Source organism: Neomonachus schauinslandi, chromosome 4 (assembly GCF_002201575.2).
Source record: "Neomonachus schauinslandi chromosome 4, ASM220157v2, whole genome shotgun sequence".
NCBI classification, from domain to species: Eukaryota; Metazoa; Chordata; class Mammalia; order Carnivora; family Phocidae; genus Neomonachus; species Neomonachus schauinslandi.
The window spans coordinates 17,239,846-17,257,554 of record NC_058406.1 but is presented as its reverse complement, the minus strand read 5'-3'; the positions used below and the strand labels follow the sequence as shown (position 1 = coordinate 17,257,554).

Below are 17,709 nucleotides of genomic sequence, written 5' to 3'. Positions count from 1 at the left end.
AGGGAAGGGCTTGTTGAGAGGCACAGATTGCACACCAGGATCCTTGGATTCTGGTCCCAACCCTGCTCAAACTAGCAGTGTGATCTTGGGCGCCTCCAACCCCCTCTGTGGGTCTCAGTTTCCTCCTCCGCAAAATGGGAAGAGTAGGGAAGGGGATAGTGTCGAGGATCGCCAAAGTCCCTTCAGAGACTCTGACATGCTGCAGTTCTCTCGCTGATAGGTGAGGACTGGCTGTGCCAGGTGGAGTCATTAGACCTTCCCCACCTGATGACCTCACTTCCTGTTTGAGCACAGAGCGTGTACAAATTGTAGAGGAACCGGTGACCTCCCTGCCAGAGAAGGTTGACACGGGCATTCCTTGGGCCTGGGGCTCTCGATTTTCTCACCCTGCTACTATAAATACGTTCTTTTGTGGCAGTCTGTGCATGGGTCTTATTTTCCCAATTAGACATTAAGCTCTTTGTATTGCCTCAGAATTCCCAAAGCAAGCTCAGTAAATATTAGACAGGCAAAATGATCACAGAGGCTCTTCCTCATTCAGTGCCCACCTTTCTCCCTCTGCTCCCCTGGTAATACCTCCTTCCCCCATCCCTCCTCCCCGTTATTTCTGCCAGGACTGTCACAATGCCTTTCCACCTGGTATTCCTGCCTCCCGGCTTGCTCTTCTATACTACAGTTCAAGATGTCCCCTATGGCTCCCAATAGCAAAATGGACTACTCCCAGCTCTCGGCACGCACTGGGCCTCTCACACCCCCACGATTGAACCCCGCTGTGAGGTCTCTTCCCCAGTGTTCCTTCATCCCTCCGCGGAGCGCGATCAACGACGCTTTGTGTTTTTCTCCCTTTGAGCGCCAGGGGGCGATGAAGGAACGGCCGACCCGGAGGGGAAGACCGTCGCCAAGCAGCCTGGGTTGACACGCCCCCTTTCCCTTCTGAGCCAATCATTAGTGAGAGTGGGCGGAACCGCGCGGCCTATACCTGCGCGTTAAGAGGTGGCGGTGGAGGCTCGGAGGCAGCGACGCGGACCTCCGACATGAAGTCGAGGGCGGTGGGCCCCGGGCGGCGGCTGCTGCTGCTGCTGCTGCTGCTGCTGCTGGTGCTCCGAGCGGCGTACGTGCGCGGGGCCCAGCGTCCGCGCCGCTACACCCCGGACTGGCGGAGTCTGGACGCCCGGCCGCTCCCGGACTGGTTCGACAAGGCCAAGTTCGGGGTGTTCGTTCACTGGGGCGTGTTCTCGGTGCCGGCCTGGGGCAGCGAGTGGTTCTGGTGGCACTGGAAGGGCGAGGGTCTGCCGCAGTACGAGCAGTTCATGAGCGACAACTACCCGCCCGGCTTCAGCTACGCCGACTTCGGGCCGCAGTTCACCGCGCGCTTCTTCCACCCGGAAGCCTGGACCGACCTTTTCCAGGCGGCCGGGGCCAAGTGAGTGTCGCCGCGGGGGCCGGCGGAGCCCCCCTTCCCGGCTCGGCCTGACGTTAGGCAGGTGGGAACCGAGTGGGGGCGGAGTGGGGGAGACGAGCCGGCTCGCCCGGGGTCGCTCAGCTGCCGGTCTGACTTCGGGTGCCCGCGGGTCCTGTGATTTGCCTCCCGAAGGATGCAGAACTGAATGTGGCACGACTGATCACGCGAAGGAGGCGCGTCTGCTTGAGGGTTAGAAAACAGTAAAGGTTTTCAGGGAGGTGGTGGGCTGGAAAGCCCTCGGTGTCTACGCCTGTATATCGAGACGGTCGAGCTGTGTGATACCTAATGTCCCTTCCAGGTCATCAAGACAATCAGGATTCCAGAATTTTCATCCACTGGTCTGGCGTTTTGTCACCTCCCTGCAGCCTCCTTCCATGGTGATACAAAGGGGTTGTATTAGTTCCTTTCAGCTTTAACGTCTCCCAGAGGAAAAGGGAGGGAAAGAAAGTGCGCAGTATATTTGGACAACGGGACCGATTCTCACTCACCTGCTCTTCTCAATGCCTTGCACACAGAGAGTGCCCAAGAGATGTTTGAACTATTTTGAGAGCTGTCTAAGCTTGCGTGCGGAGGATTCAGAGAAGAAAGTGTGGCGTGGCGTGCTGAAATGGGGAAGGGAGAGGCTGTTGAAGGCTGGGGCCAATCCGGAAGGACTAATCCTCGAGGGCAGTATGTTGTCAGGTGTGAAGTCGGAGAATGGTTGCCCCCAGCTTCTAGAAGAGTTAGCTTGGCGGCCAGGAGGGAAGCGGGTTGAAGGAGGGTAAGAACGGAGGCAGGGAGGTTTTCCAGCTCCTGGCTTAGAGCAGTCTTCCACCCTTACCTTATCTCCTCAGTCACCTCCTGGGTTTTAGTTTCCCTTGGACAAGTTTTCTTGTACTAAAGAAAATTTACAGCTGATGTTTAGTGTTTGCCGATAAATGAATGGGAATATAAGACTCAAATAAACACAGGTGGTGGTCACTGTCTAATAGGAGCCTTAGAGATCCCTAATTTACAAATTAAAAAAAAAATTGAAATCTGGGAGACCTTTGTCCAGGCCCTTTATTTTGTGGCCCAGGTGACAAGCCCAGATAGAGGAAGGGAACTAATGTCCTATGTCCAAATCTCATGACTCCAAGGCAAAGGTTCCTTTCACCATACCAGGGGTTTGCAAACTGGCCAGAGAGATAGGTCCTCTGCCTGTTTCTGTAAATTCCATGAGATGAGAACGATTTTTACATTTTAAAAAGGGTTAAAAAAGAAAAAGAATATGCCACAGAGAGGAATGGAGCCCACAAAGGCTGAAATACTAACAGGCCCTTAAAGTTTTGGAGCTCCCCACACCAGCCAGTGATTAAATTATCATGTGCAGGCATCATGGGGTTTTCTGCCATATGAGCAAATGAAATGTTGAGTGTTATTTCAACACTGCACTTTTCTCTCCAGCTCTTTTGGTCTTTTATCACCTCTATAAATGAGAGGCAGTTCATATGACCTTTTGTTTTACTTTTCTATCATCTGCTATTTCCAGAATGAGAGAGCTAAGGTGCACTTCTTTTCCCTTACTCCTTCCTTCCCTCTGGGCCTCCTCCTTGGCTGGGGACTAAGGACTCTGGCTTCCTTAAGTTTGCTTCCATTCCTGGAACAGTACCCACGGGGAGATGTGACTGTAGCGACTCCTTGGGTATCACCAACACAGTCACGCATGCAAGTACATTTCCTGTGGTCAAGTCCTCCCAACCTTTTTTAAAACCTCAGGCATGCTGGGTAAGCTCATGCTTCTGGCCCACCACCTGCTTCCTTTGCTCATGTAGTTCTGCTGTCCACAGGTATGTAGTCCTAACAACAAAGCACCACGAAGGCTTCACAAACTGGCCAAGCCCTGTATCTTGGAACTGGAACTCTAAGGATGTGGGTCCCCATCGTGATTTGGTGGGTGAGTTGGGAAAAGCCCTCCGGAAGAGGTAAGTATCTACAGATGGTTACTCTTGTCATCTCTTTTGATCTATCATTCCTCTGTGCTCTCGTGTGTTTTCTAAGTTTGCATGTAGTGAGTAAACCTGAAGGTTTCTGGCCTTTGCATTAGCAGTGTTTGATGCTCGGCACTTTTCATGTGACCGAAGGTGGTATCATCAGAGAAGTTCATGGCCCTGTTTAGGTGAGGGATACCCAGTGTAGACCACAGTGCCTCATATGCATTCTGTGAAGGATTCTTTCTGGAAGGCCTTCCAACCCAAGGCCTTTTCCAGTGTCTGATGAAGGACTGGCTCTGTCATCTTTGTGTCCCCCTCAGCTGTCAACATGCAGCTTTGCGGGTATTCAGAGAAAGTTTGGATGAATCCTAGGTCAAGAGGGAACTGACAAAGGCAGCAGTTAAGGGAGCCAGAAAGTGAGGTAAGGAGCAGCTTGGTTGATTCTAATTAATGCTCCCTAATGTTTGCCATTTAATAAGAAGTAACTTCCCAAGATCAAATAGCTTGGAAGTGGCAAAGGTGGGATTTGAACCCAGTTATTCTGGTTTGGGACCTTACAGTTCTGGGTATGATTACCTATAGAGAGGAAAAGTGGTATTTGTACTTTACCCCATCTCAGCTTTATTGTGATTTGGTAAACTTGATGCCCTATTTAAGGAGTAGGCCAGCTACCTGTTTGTATAAATAAAGTTTGATTGGAACACAGTTACACCCACTTATTTATGTGTTGTGTCTGTGGCTGCTTTCAAGTTACAATTTCAGAGTTGGAATAGAGACCGCAAGGCTTGCAAAGACTAAAATGCTATGTGGCCCATAAAGAAAGCATCTGCTGACTCTGGTCACCTGGTCAATATTCAGTTTCCCAGTGCTGTGCACAAAGTCCTGCAAAGCAAAAACAGTCCCGCTATAAAAGTCAGATGTTGATTAGACTGGACTTTATGATCCTTGATTTTTACCTTCTTTGTATCTATTTAGTCCCTGAGTCATATGATGAAATATCTAACTCTAATTCTTTCTGTCTTATCTGTGCTGTTGCAATGTTATCCTTACTTCTCACTGCAGGGTGGCGTTTCTGTGACACTCACCATTCATAACTCCAAACAAGTTTTATTGTGTACGAAAATAGGTCACTTTGACTCTTTTTCATTTTGGTTGAGAATTCTTAACATTTTAATGTTAAGAACTGTTAGTAAATCTTAAATGAAACAATAAACCCATGTTCATTAATTTCAACTATGTAGAAAATGTTACTAATGATTATTTCCGAGTGATGAGATTTGGGATGTTTTATTCTTTATACTTTTTTCTATTTTCCAGTATCTCTACAATATGTATTCTTACGACTGACAGAGAAAACAGTTTTTAAAAAGGACTGTGTATTATTACTGAGATAATGGACATAGATAAAAGATGGTTTAAATGACATTTGAGGGGCGCCTGGGTGGCTCAGTCGGTTAAGCATCTGCCTTCGGCTCAGGTCATGATCTCTGGGTCCTGGGATTGAGTCCCGCATCGGGCTCCCTGCTCGGTGGAGAGTCTGCTTCCCCCTCTGCCCTCCCCCCGCTGCTTGTGCTCTCTCCCTGTCTCTCCAAATAAATAAATAAAATCTTTTTAAAAAGTGACATTTGATGTTAAGGTATTTATGTATAGAAAGTAATCCTGTGTGTGATCAAAAACCCAGTCATTTTGTTTAAGTTAATGATAAGAGATAATTTAAGGAAATGGTTGCGATCCCACTTGCCCCTGCACACCCTTACTCGTGAGTTTCACTGAGATGTAAAAATGCTGCCACTGGTTTTTCTTAAACTACATTATTTTTTCTTTGTTTAATGGACATTTGCTGTTCTGTTTTTCTGTTTAAGGAACATACGTTATGGACTCTATCACTCACTTTTAGAATGGTTCCACCCACTCTACCTACTTGATAAGAAAAATGGCTTCAAAACACAGTATTTTGTCCGTGCAAAAACAATGCCAGAGCTATATGACCTTGTTAACAGGTAAAAAAAAAAAAAAAAAAAAAAATATATATATATATATATATATATATATATGTATACATGTTTTTGTCCTTATGACTTTTATCAGTGAAATCAGAGCTTCCTATAGGATACTGTTAAATTTGGGGGAGGGGGAAAGGAAGGAATGTGGAAAAAAATCTGTAAGACAGCAAAATGAAAATAGTGTTTTGCATTAAGACAGAATATATTTGGGCGCCTGGGTGGCTCAGTTGGTTAAGCGACTGCCTTCGGCTCAGGTCATGATCCTGGAGTCCCTGGATCGAGTCCCTGGATCGAGTCCCGCATCAGGCTCCCTGCTCGGCAGGGAGTCTGCTTCTCCCTCTGACCCTCCCCCCTCTCATGTGCTTGCTCTCTCTCATTCTCTCTCTCTCAAATAAATAAATAAAATCTTTAAAAAAAAAAAAAGAATATATTTTTTCCTCCTACTGTTCAAAACTCCCCTAATGTGGTCATATTGCTTTTGTAGATTGAAACAAACAAACCGAGGGTGGGGGTTTTAAGTTTTTAAGTCAAAACTTCAGTCCCTCCTTGCATGCTGGTTTCTTTGTCAGGACCTTGGAGAGGGGCAACAGGGCCCCAAGGACCCAGCAAAGGATTTGGCATCTGGCAAGATTTGCATTTGAATCCTGGCTCTTGTTACTCACCAGCCTTAAAGAACCACCCTTCTGAGCCTCAGATTCTCAGTCTGTAAAGTAGGGAAATAATGCCTTCGATACAGGGCTCAGAATAACATGTGAAAAGTATCTGTCACCTTGCCTGGTACAGAATAAGGGTGGTGTTATCATTTTTTTTCTTAAAATGATCACTTTCACATTGGGATTCATCACTAGTCTTCACCATGCTTTATTTCTAATTTGCCCTTCTTGCACCTGGGGGCTGGCTCATAGAGGATGGTGGACCTTTAAAGCTCTAGGCGCAGCCATCTCTTCCTGGATTTTCATTTTAGACCAAAACCAAAACAAAATTCCTTGCATCCAGGTGACCTCCCTAGGGATATAGTAGGTTGTAAGAGACCAGCAGAGGCTTGGAATTAGACAGAACTGGATCTGAAGTCCACTTCTTTTTCTTGCTGGCTGTGTGGCCTTGAATAAACTCCTTAATCTTTCTAGATCTCAGTTGCTTTGTCTGTGAAATGGGGATAATATACACCGCAGGGTTGTTGTGACAACTAATGAGGTAATGAGTATAAAGTGCCTAGTACAGTTTCTTGTCCACAGTAAAACACAGACCATCTGCATTATACTTGCCTCTTAGACAGGCAAGCTTTTCCCTGGAGTCCACTTGCTGTCCTGATTACAGAGGACAGCATAGGATCAGGCATCGACAGATATGCATTTGAGTTCGAGCTCCTACTGCTTGTAAGTTTTGTCACCTAAAACAAATTGCCCTAAAAAAAAAAAAAAATTGCCCTGCTGAGCGTCCAGTTCTTGCTCTCTAAATGGGAATAATCATGCTTACCTTATAGGTGTGTGTGTGTGCACACACACACACTCATGCCACATAGAGGTCAGAATGGAATATGTGAAAGGTGCAGCTGTTGCTTAGGTGGACTGTAGAGATCCCTTATAGTTGAAGCTTTGGGTAGTTGTCCAAAACAATGCATTTCCTGAAATAGTTCAAGCTCTTAAAACATTTTTTTCAATTAAAAATACAGATAATTTTTTAAATTTAAATTGTAGTTAATAAGTAATGTATTATTAGGTTCAGGGTAGAGTTTAGTGATTCATTAGCTGCATGTAACATCCAGTGCTCATCATAACACGTGCCCTCCTGAATGCCCATCACCCAGTTACCCCATCACCCCACCCACCTCCCCTCCAGCAACCCTCCATTTGTTTCCTAGAGTTAAGAGTCTCTTATGGTTTGCCTCTCTCTCTGTTTTTAACTATTTTATTTTGGCTTTCCCTTCCCCTATGTTCATGTGTTTTGTTTCTTAAATTCCACCTATGAGTGAAATCATATGGTATTTGTCTTTCTCTGACTGACTGACTTCACTTAGTGTAATACATTCTAGTTCCATCCACATCTTTGCAAATGGCAGGATTTCATTGTATTCGATGGCTCAGTAATATTCCTCTCTGTGTGCCTGCACGTGTGTGTGTGAGTGTACGCCACATCTTCTTTATTTTCCATATTTTGGCAATTGTGGACATTGCTGCTAATAAACATTGGTGTGCACATACCCCTTCAAATCACTATTTTTGTATCCTTTGGATAAATACCTAGTAGTGCAATTGCTGGGTCATAGAGTAATTCTATTTTTAACTTTTTGAGGAACCTCCATACTGTTCTCCAGAGTGGCTGCCCCAGTTTGTGTTCCCACCAACAGTGCAAGAGGGTTCCCCTTTCTCCACATCCTCGCCAACATCTATTGTTTCCTAACTTGTTAATACATCTTAAAAGCAGGAAGCTTAATTCTATAGTTCTGGAGCACCACTCTTTTCTTTTCTTTTTTTTTTTTAAGATTTTATTTATTTATTTGAGACAGAATGAGAGAGAGAGAGAGCACATGAGAGGGGGGAGGGTCAGAGGGAGAAGCAGACTCCCTGCCGAGCAGGGAGCCCGATGCGGGACTCGATCCCGGGACTCCAGGATCATGACCTGAGCCGAAGGCAGTCGCTTAACCAACTGAGCCACCCAGGCACCCAGCACCACTCTTTTCATTGGAATTAGCTGGTGCAAGGAAACCAAATTGTTTATATACTGATTACAACCCTATTTTTTTCGGAAGACATCGAAAAAAGATTAGGAGGAAATGTTCCAAAATACTGTATATTAAACAGTGGTTATGTGAGCAACCTTAACAGAGTTATGGTGTTGTTTTGTCTCTTTAGTTTTCTACATTGTCTGCACCATGGTAATTATATGGTACTTTCAAAATGGGAGAAAATCTTAAAATATCTGTTACAAAACAGATCCATAAGACTTTACTGTGAATAGATTCAGATAACAAACTTTGTCCTAATCACGTGTCTTTCAGGTATGAACCTGACTTGCTTTGGTCTGATGGAGAGTGGGAATGTCCTGATACTTACTGGAACTCTACGGTGTTTCTTTCTTGGCTCTACAATGATAGCCCAGTCAAGGCATGTGATTGCATGACTTCTTTCTTATTTATCTGTTATGTGAAAAGGGAAAGAGTAAGGAGCCAAGATCTGGAGTAATAACAGTGACAACAGCAACAATAATAAATACTAGTAGTGACACGGAGGTGGTAGGGACCAGGGGACTTCATGGATGTTAAAGGTTTCTCCTTTAATTCTTTTCCCCACCTTCCTTAGAGTATAAGCTTTCTTTTTCTCCTTTAATTCTTGATTTCGACAACAGAGGTATACAGCTTGTTAAATTTAGGTAGTAGAATAGAAGCAGTACGTAAAAGTCCCAGAGACTTAGAGAAAGTAAAATAAACTATTAAGCACGCAAACATTATAAATGAGAAAAACATCCAAAAAATTAATATACAAAACATCTACAATGAAATGATAAGAATAAGATGCAAATATTTATGACCTCATCCGATCTACGCTGGTTATGCAGTTTAACTCTCAAGAAGGAATTTCATTTCTCTTACATCCACCATAGATTAGGTGAGATCACACCTGGATCCTACCTACCCGGATCAGTGTTCCCCATTTAAGTTAGATAAATAACTCTGATGTGATGTCATATTGTCCACATACCTGTCTACTCAGCCAGTCTCTGCTGGATCTCTAAGGGCAAGAACTGTTTTATTCACCTTGGATACCCCAGTACAAGAATCATAGTAGTGTTAATCATTAACATTAAGATATTCTGAGGGGCGCCTGGGTGGCTCAGTCGGTTAAGTGTCTGCCTTCGGCTCAGGTCATGATCCCAGGGTCCTGGGATCGAGTCCCGCATCGCGCTCCTTGCTCCGCGGGAAGCCTGCTTCTCCCTCTGCCTGCTTCTCCCCCTGCCTATGCTCTCTTTCAAATAAATTTTTTAAAAATCTTTTAAAAAAAAGATATTCTCCATAATGATTTCTCATAGTTCAGCAAAGATTTGAAGGAAAGAAAATATTTGCTGACTTTTCTTTACCTAGGAAAAGAAAGTCAGGGCCACGTAGTGGAAAGCATCCTGGGCTGAGTTCACATACCTGATTCACAGTCCCAGCCTCCTGAAACTCTGCCCGGGGGTGTGACCTCGGGCACGTCTTCTTCTCCCCATTTCTCCTTTAATGGAAGAAGTGGTTTACCAGATGATCTTTAAAACAGGCTCTCCCAGCTCTGACATTACATGTGGCTTGACTAGGGTTTCTCAGCCTCAGCACTATTGACATTTGGGGCTGGATAATTTGTTGTGAGGGGGCTGTCTTGTTTGTCCTGTGACGTTTAACAGCATGCCTGGCCTCCACCCACTAGATGGCAGTAGCACCACCCCAACGGTGGCAACCAAAAATGTCTCTAGACTTTGCCAAAAGTCTCTTAAGCAAAATAGCCCCCGTTGAGAACTGTTCTAGACCAGGTCTCTTCATTATATCCAAATACACAATTTACCAAACTGCATTATGTAAGGAAACGAAGTGGTTTTACCCCAGATGACCCAGTACTCTCTTCTTTTAGGATCAGGTAGTGGTAAATGACCGGTGGGGTCAGAATACTTCCTGTCACCATGGAGGATACTACAACTGTCAAGATAAATTCAAGCCAGAGAGCTTGCCAGATCACAAGTGGGAAATGTGTACCTCCATAGACAAGATCTCCTGGGGCTTTCGTCGTAACATGGTGATGGGGGACATTGCAAGTGACTGTGAAATCATTTCGGTAAGAGCACCTGTGAGTTATTTGTTAACTACTGTCTCAAATTAGCCTTCTAACTAGGACTGATGGGAGCACTCTGGATGGAAGTGCAGGTCGATAGAACCCCCTGGGGTCATTGAACATACCCATAGAAACCTGTCCTGGGGCATCTGGGTTGGTTAAGCGTCCAACTTCTGGTTTCAGCTCAGATCGTGACCTTGGAGTTGTGAGATTGAGCTCCACATCAGGCTCCACGCTCAGCGTGGAGTCTGCTTGGTATTCTCTCTCCCTCTCCCTCTACCCCTCCACCCCCCTCAAATAAATAAATAAATCTTAAAAAAAAAAAGGGGGGGGGGTGCCTGGGTGGCTCAGATGGTTAAGCGTCTGCCTTCGGCTCAGGTCATGATCCCAGGGTGCTGGGATCAAGCCCCGCATCTGCTTCTCCCTCTGCCTCTCTCTCTCTCTCTCTCTCTCTCTCATGAATAAATAAATAAAATCTTTAAAAAAAAAAACTGTCCTAAGGAAATAATTGTAATTACAGAAGAAAGTCTTACATATAGAGATGTTCTTCCCAGAATTATTTGCAGTTGGATATGTGGGTTGTTTTAATTTCTTACAGCCATAAAGGGATATTTAAGTAGATTTGGGGATTTTCCTTAACCATTAAAATTTTTATGAATGTAATATAGGTCAATGCCTAGGGTTTGAATGAAAAACTAAGTTACAGATTATCACAACTATATAAAATATATTTCCACTGCACAGGGAAAAGACCAGAGGGAGTATCAAAAGTTGATGGTGTGCTGTCTTTGGGGGTCCTGTAACACAGTCTTTTTTCAGTTTTCTGAATGTAATTTTTCTGGGTCCACTTGAAGCGTACCCGTTTGAGATCACAGTAAACACGCACACACATGCACACACCATGCACACCACACCACTCCAGAAGCCTTGAAGAATATATCCCTTTATAGCATGTTTTTCCAAAGGGACAGCATACACATTTATGTCACCCATTTCATACAGAGTGTCCCAAATTCTGCATATCTCTTCCATGTCCCCCAAGTCTCCCTGGCACCCACTCAGAACCTCTGTCCTCTGATCCCCATACTCTCTCCTCACGGCTCCATGTGATCACAGCCAGGTGCTTTGTTCTCAGCTTCCCCGATCACACTCTGTGCTGCTGACGCATGGCCCATTCCACTGCACGCCACCCCCGGGGAAGCACAGGCCCGTGATTACTCCGTGGAATTCAAATTAATGTATTTCTCCACTTTGTAGCAGGATTTTTCAGTTTTCTCATATAAGCCCGTCCTGCTTTTATGATGACAAAAAATAGAGAGCCTTTTCAAAAGGGTAAAGGATATTCACCAAAGGAGAGAATGTGCCCTAGATTCTTTTTCTTCTCTTAATACCTGTGTGCTGTAGGCGTTATGCTGGGCTTGGCAGTCATCACTAGGATTTCATTGTTTCTTTTCTCTCCAGGAACTGGTTCAGACCGTGAGCTTGGGAGGCAACTACCTTCTCAATATTGGACCAACTAAAGATGGACTGATTGTTCCCATCTTCCAAGAAAGACTTCTTGCTGTTGGGAAGTGGCTGAACATCAATGGGGAGGCAATCTATGCCTCTAAACCATGGAGGATACAACTGGAAAGGAACACGACGTCCGTGTGGTGAGCTTGTCCTCTGCTGCGTGCGGGAACAGGACAAGCCCCTCCCCAGCTGGCGTCTCCTCGGGTCCACAGTGTTACAAGCCAGGGTAGAAGCCATCTTGAGGAAACCCCAAAGCTGTGCTTCTCCTGTTAAATTTGTACCCCAATTTATGTATTAAGCCACCAAGATATCTTTGACTAGTGAGAGGTATGGTTGGCTTGGTGAAAGGAGGAGCTACAAAGTGTCTGTGAATATACTTGACCTGTTACCCTGCCTCCTAAAAATAGTAATAGCCAAGGCTTGCACAGCACCTCCAATGTTTAAGGCTCCAATCCAAATTCTTTCCACTCACTGAATCCCCTCAACAATCCCACCAAGTGGATACTGTATCCCCATGTTACCGGTGAGAAGGGGGACCCAGGGCAGCTCTATACCTTGCCTAGTATCACAAAGCTAACTCGTGGAGAAGTCGTGATTCAAACTTGGATTTATGGATCTAGTTATTTGACCTTGGGCCTGTGTTTTTCAAGTGTGAAATGGGGTGATGATACTTAGCTTCCTGTGGTTGTTACGGAGGTGAAGTGTGTTAATTTATGTAAAGCGCCCCAACAGAGCACCAGGCGCATGCAAAGTGTTCGGTGAAAGGCATCTGCGTGTGTGGTACCATCCGACGTAGCTCTTTGCATCAGGGGAAACCGGTTCATCCTTCTGTTTGGGGTGGATTCCTATTTAGTGATTTTCACCCTCTTCTCTAAGCATGGTGAACTCTCAGAACAAATCCATCTTCACTGCACATCTTATTGGGTCCTCTGTTGTTTTCCCATTGATCTGGAGTTGCAAAAAGATTTGAATCAAAAGGCAAATGGCTTCAGTGTGAAATAACTAGTGTGAGCGTTAAAAGTGTTCAAAGAAAACTTATAACCCAATAGAGAGGGAAAATGGAAGCGATCCCCAGAAAGAGTCTTACAGGGCTGCTTTCTTTTTTTTTTAAGATTTTATTTTATTTATTTGACAGAGAGAGAGAGAGAGAGACAGCTAGAGAGGGAACACAAGCAGGGGGAGTGAGAGAGGGAGAAGCAGGCTTCCCGCCGAGCGGGGAGCCCGATGTGGGGCTCGATCCCAGGACCCCGGGATCATGATCTGAGCTGAAGGCAGACGCTTAACGACTGAGCCACCCAGGCGCCCCTTTTCTTAATGTCTATTAAGGTCCCACAGACCTTAATAGGTATTGAGTTCATAGCACTTCTAGCAGCACTGGCAGACCCAAGGTGTTGGGATCGGTAGAGAATTGTAAGGGGGATATATGAGGCTATGTGTCAGGGTCCCAAGCCAGATATTTCTGACACTGACCTTTCTTTTTTTCCCAGGTATACCTCAAAAGGAACAGCTCTTTATGCCATTTTCCTGCACTGGCCAGAAAATGGAGTCTTAAACCTTGTATCCCCTGTAACTACCTCGACTACACAGGTGAGGAGCCTCTGTCAGTCCGATCCGAGAGGTACCTTTCCTAAAGGAATTGGAGGTCTTTTCTACTTCTTCCTTCCTGCCCCAGGCCTCCCCTATATTGACACCCCCTCCCCCCAGACTGTCTGCCCTGCCCTGGCCCAGTGTGGCTGTCTTCCATCACGTTCAAGCCATATTCTGTACTCAGTGCGACATCCCCTTTTGCTTTCTGCAGATAACAATGCTGGGGATCCAGAAAGATCTGAAGTGGTCCACAGGTCCAGAAGAAGGTCTGCTCATTTATCTGCCCCAGTTACCACTCTTTACTCTGCCAGTTGAGTTTGGTTGGACTATCAAGCTGACAGGAGTGCATTGATCATTGGAGTTCAGGCAGAACTGCCTCCTATTTGCTGCTTTGGTTTTCCTCTTATAGCACCGTCGTTGTAATAAACTACTTCTCTACTCAGAGATGGCTTTTCCAACACATTTTAATCAAAGGAACTGAGTGCATTATACTGATGTCTCAATGGATCAGAGATCTGAGATCCATTGCTAGCATACCTCTCCCTGATCAGCAGGAGGCACTAACCAGTTAAGCTCTGAATTCATCCTTCTATTCCTAACCTGGGAAATTATCTATCCCGGAAACTTCCCTCCATTTTCTATGTTTGAAACCTGTCTCCTTAATCAATGACTTCAGATAAGGAATGAGCCAAGTCACCCTACTGCCTATGGAAGGAGGTGAAAAGGATTTGGCAAGCTCAACCATACGCTGTGTATTTAGCATCAGTTGTCACCAGCACCACTCGGAGAGGAAGAGAGCCTGGAAGGGAAGGAAAAGGCTTGCTAGGGCTGCTAGTGATCAGCCCTTTGGAAGTTTCCAAAGCAAACTAGGGGCTCAGAAAGTCAGTCTGTTTACAGTGATCTTATGAAGAAAATGAGTGTGATTCTGCCCTGCTTTTTAAAATATCAAATAAATAAATTTTTATGTCAGATCGTTTCTACCAAAAAGCATGTTGTAGTTTTCTTCTCCCAGTTTCTTATGGACTGTTTATGAAAAGATTTGTTTCTGTTTAAAAAAAAAAAAAAAAAAAGGACTTGCCAAGTCTCCTTAATGCAGAACAAAGAACAAAATTCCTTTGGTTTTTCTGCTTCTCACTTCTAGTACCGTTCTTTTGAGTTGGCTATCAGTTCAGCCCCTTTAATTATTATAGATCTAATCAGATTTTCTATTTCCTTTTTATTTAATAGATATGTTTATACATTTTTACCCAACATTTGAGGAATATTTGTTTTTCTCAAGCACATGGAATATTTACAAATGTAAATACCAAAGGAGCATTATCATACAGACTTGTATGTCTGCAACATAATTAAAGGACCAAAAAGAATAAAAACTTGGGAGGAAAAAAAAACTGTATGGAAATTTTAAAACACACTTCAAAATAACTCACTGATCAAAGAAGGCACCATACAAGGAATTAGAAAATACTTAGAATAATAATGAGACCACTATGTACTGAACTTTGTGAGATGGAATGAAGTCTTTAAAGAGGATCCAGGGAAGATGGCAGAGAGGAGGCACCAGGAATCTGTCTTCCGACCTAGACGACAAGTACACTGGCAGGATTTGGTGGAACTCCTATAGAAGTCTGGAGTCTACGAAGGCTCCAGCTTCCAGAGGAAGATTCGGATGATAAATTGTGGTTTTGGTCAATTCACCTACCTATCCCCCAGCCCCAGGCATGTAGCAGGCAGCCATGAACATGTTCTGGAGCAACTTGCACACAGCTTGTGGGAGCCAACGTGGGCAAAAAGGACTCTGTCCTCCAGATATCTGGGATTTGAGCCCTGATCTCTAATTGCTGCTTCTGATCACAGAGCTATAGACAAAGAGGTGGGCCGACTTTGTTGTACCCCTCCCCCCCACACTGCTGCAAGTTCCTCCTCTGGCTGAAGTGACTTCCAGTGGATTTAAAGGGCTGATGCCCCCCCCCCATCCAAATATTCCCCCTTTTGGGAGCAGACATTAAAAACTAGGACATTCAAAAACAACTGCATGGGGAGCCTGGGTAGCTCAGATGGTTAAGTGTCTGCCTTCGGCTCAGGTCATGATCTCAGGGTCGTGGGATCGAGTCCCGCATTGGGCTCCTTGCTTAGCAGGGAGCCTGCTTCTCCCTCTGCCTGCCACTCCCCCAGCTTGTACTCTCCCTCTCCCTCTCCCTCTCTCTGGCAAATAAATAAATTAAATCTTTTTTTTTTAAAGATTTTATTTATTTGTCCGAGAGAGAGAGAAAGAGAGAGCACAAGCAGAGGGAACGGCAGAGGGAGAAGCAGGCTCCCCGCGGAGCAGGGAGCCCGATGCGGGACTCGATCCCAGAACCCTGGGATCATGACCTGAGCTGAAGGCAGACGCTTAATGACTGAGCCACCCAGGCGTCCCTAAAATCTTAAAAACAAAACAACTGCGTGTATGAGGAAAATTAGAAAGTGACCACGCATGCCCAGGGAAAGGCCTAAGTTTATACCTCTGGCTCATCTGCAACACAGAGACCGCCTACAACAATCAAAATGCAAAAATCATAACAAGCCCAGCAAGCCCTGGGAAGTGGGGGACGGGGAGGAGGGGGAATCTGATTCGCAGAGTTACCCCATTATTAGATTCCAATGTCTAGATTTCAACAAAAAAAATCACAAGGCATGCAGAGATACAGGAAAGCATGACCCATTCAAAAGAAAAAAGTAAATCAACAGAAACTGAAATAAGCCCCAAGAAAGACCTGGTGGCAGATAAACTAGACGGACCTTAAAACAGCTGCCTTAAAGATGCTCAAAAAACTAAAGGAAGCTGTAGGGGAAGTTAAGAAAATGATACATGAATGAAATGGATATGTCAATAGATGGCTAGATAACCTAAGAAGAAACCACACACATACACAGTTCTGGAGCTGAAAAGTACAACTGAAATGAGAAATTCACCAGAGGGATTCAAAGGCAGATTTGAGTAGGCAGAAGAAAGAATACTGCACTTGAGTCCGAGGAAAGAAGAAAGACAGAAGAAAAGACCATATGTTAGAGCAGAGATAAACAAAATAGAGAAAAACAACAGAAGATAAATGAAACAGTTGGTTTTTCAAAAAGATCAGCAAAATGACAAACCTGTAGCTAGAACAGACTAAGGAAAAAGAAAAGATTCAAATTATTAAAATGAAAATGGGGACATTACTACTAATTCTACAGAAATAAAAGGATTATAAGAGAACTAAAGAGCAGTTGTATTCCAACAAATTGGATAACTAGATGAAGTGGGAAATTTCCTAAAAACATGAAACCGACCAAGACTAAATCACAAAGAAATAGAAAACCTGAATAGATGTATAACTAGTAAGGAGATTGAATCAGTAATTTTAAGATCTCCTGACAAAAGCCCTGGAACCAATAGCTTCTTTGGTGAATTCTACCAAACATTTAAAGAAGGACTAACTTTTCCAGAAGAGTAAAGAGGAGAGAAAACTTCCTAACTTACTCTATGAGGCCAGCATTAACGTGATGCCAAATCCAGACACACTACTAGAAGATTTATGATCACTGATGCAAAACTCTTCAACAAAACACTAGCAAACCAAAATCAGCATATTCTAAGTATTACACACCATCACCAAGTGGGATTTATTCGTGGGATGCAAGGATGGTTCAAGATACAGAAATCAATCATTGTAATAAACCACATTAACAAAACAAAGGGAAAAGAAACAGGATCGTCTCAATTGAGGCAAAAAAGCATCTGACAAAATTCAACACCTTTTTGTGATAAATACACTCAAACTGGGAATAGAGGGGCACCTGGCTGGTTCAGAGGAGCATGCGACTCTTGATCTCAGGGTCATAAGTTCCAGCCCCACATTGGGTGTAGAGATTACTTAAAAATCTTTTTTAGGGAGGCCTGGGTGTCAGTTAAGCATCTGCTACAGCTTGGGTCACAATCCCAGGGTCCTGGGATTGAGTCCCACATTGGGCTCCTTGCTCATTGGGGAGCCTGCTTCTCCCTCTGCCTGCTCTGCCTGCCGCTCCTCCTGCTTGTGCTCTCTCTCTCTGACAAATAAATCTTTTTTAAAAAAAAATAAAAAAGATTTTATTTATTTATTTGACAGCGCATGTGAGTGCACGAGCAGGGGGAGGAACACAGGGAGAGAGAGAAGCAGACTCCCTGCTAGGCAGGGAGCCCGATGTGGGGCTCCATCCCAGGACCCCGAGATCATGACCTGAGCCGAAGGCAGACACTTAACTGACTGAGCCTCCCAGGTGCCGCTAATTCCTGTCTTCTTTAATTTCAGGAATTGTTTGTAGTTTTCAGTGCACAATTCTTGAAAGTCAAAAATAAATATGTCATAATAGTCATGAAAATCATACAAAAATATATT

General features: G+C 44.5%; 1 protein-coding gene and 1 long non-coding RNA gene across 2 annotated transcripts; both read left to right on the top strand.

Moving 5' to 3' along the window:
- The first annotated feature begins 978 nt into the window (after positions 1-978).
- On the top strand, positions 979-14,292 carry FUCA1 (alpha-L-fucosidase 1). The gene is made up of 8 exons (XM_021684125.1): positions 979-1,423; positions 3,271-3,405; positions 5,277-5,414; positions 8,416-8,521; positions 10,016-10,216; positions 11,675-11,865; positions 13,213-13,312; positions 13,524-14,292. The coding sequence occupies exons 1-8, from the start codon at positions 1,035-1,037 to the stop codon at positions 13,662-13,664; spliced, it is 1,401 nt and encodes a 466-aa protein (XP_021539800.1). The 5' UTR covers positions 979-1,034; the 3' UTR covers positions 13,665-14,292.
- Positions 1,457-1,776, top strand: LOC110575179. Its single transcript, XR_002480007.1, has 3 exons — positions 1,457-1,484; positions 1,595-1,651; positions 1,761-1,776. It is a non-coding gene; the product is annotated as an uncharacterized LOC110575179 (long non-coding RNA).
- Positions 14,293-17,709: the final 3,417 nt, after the last annotated feature.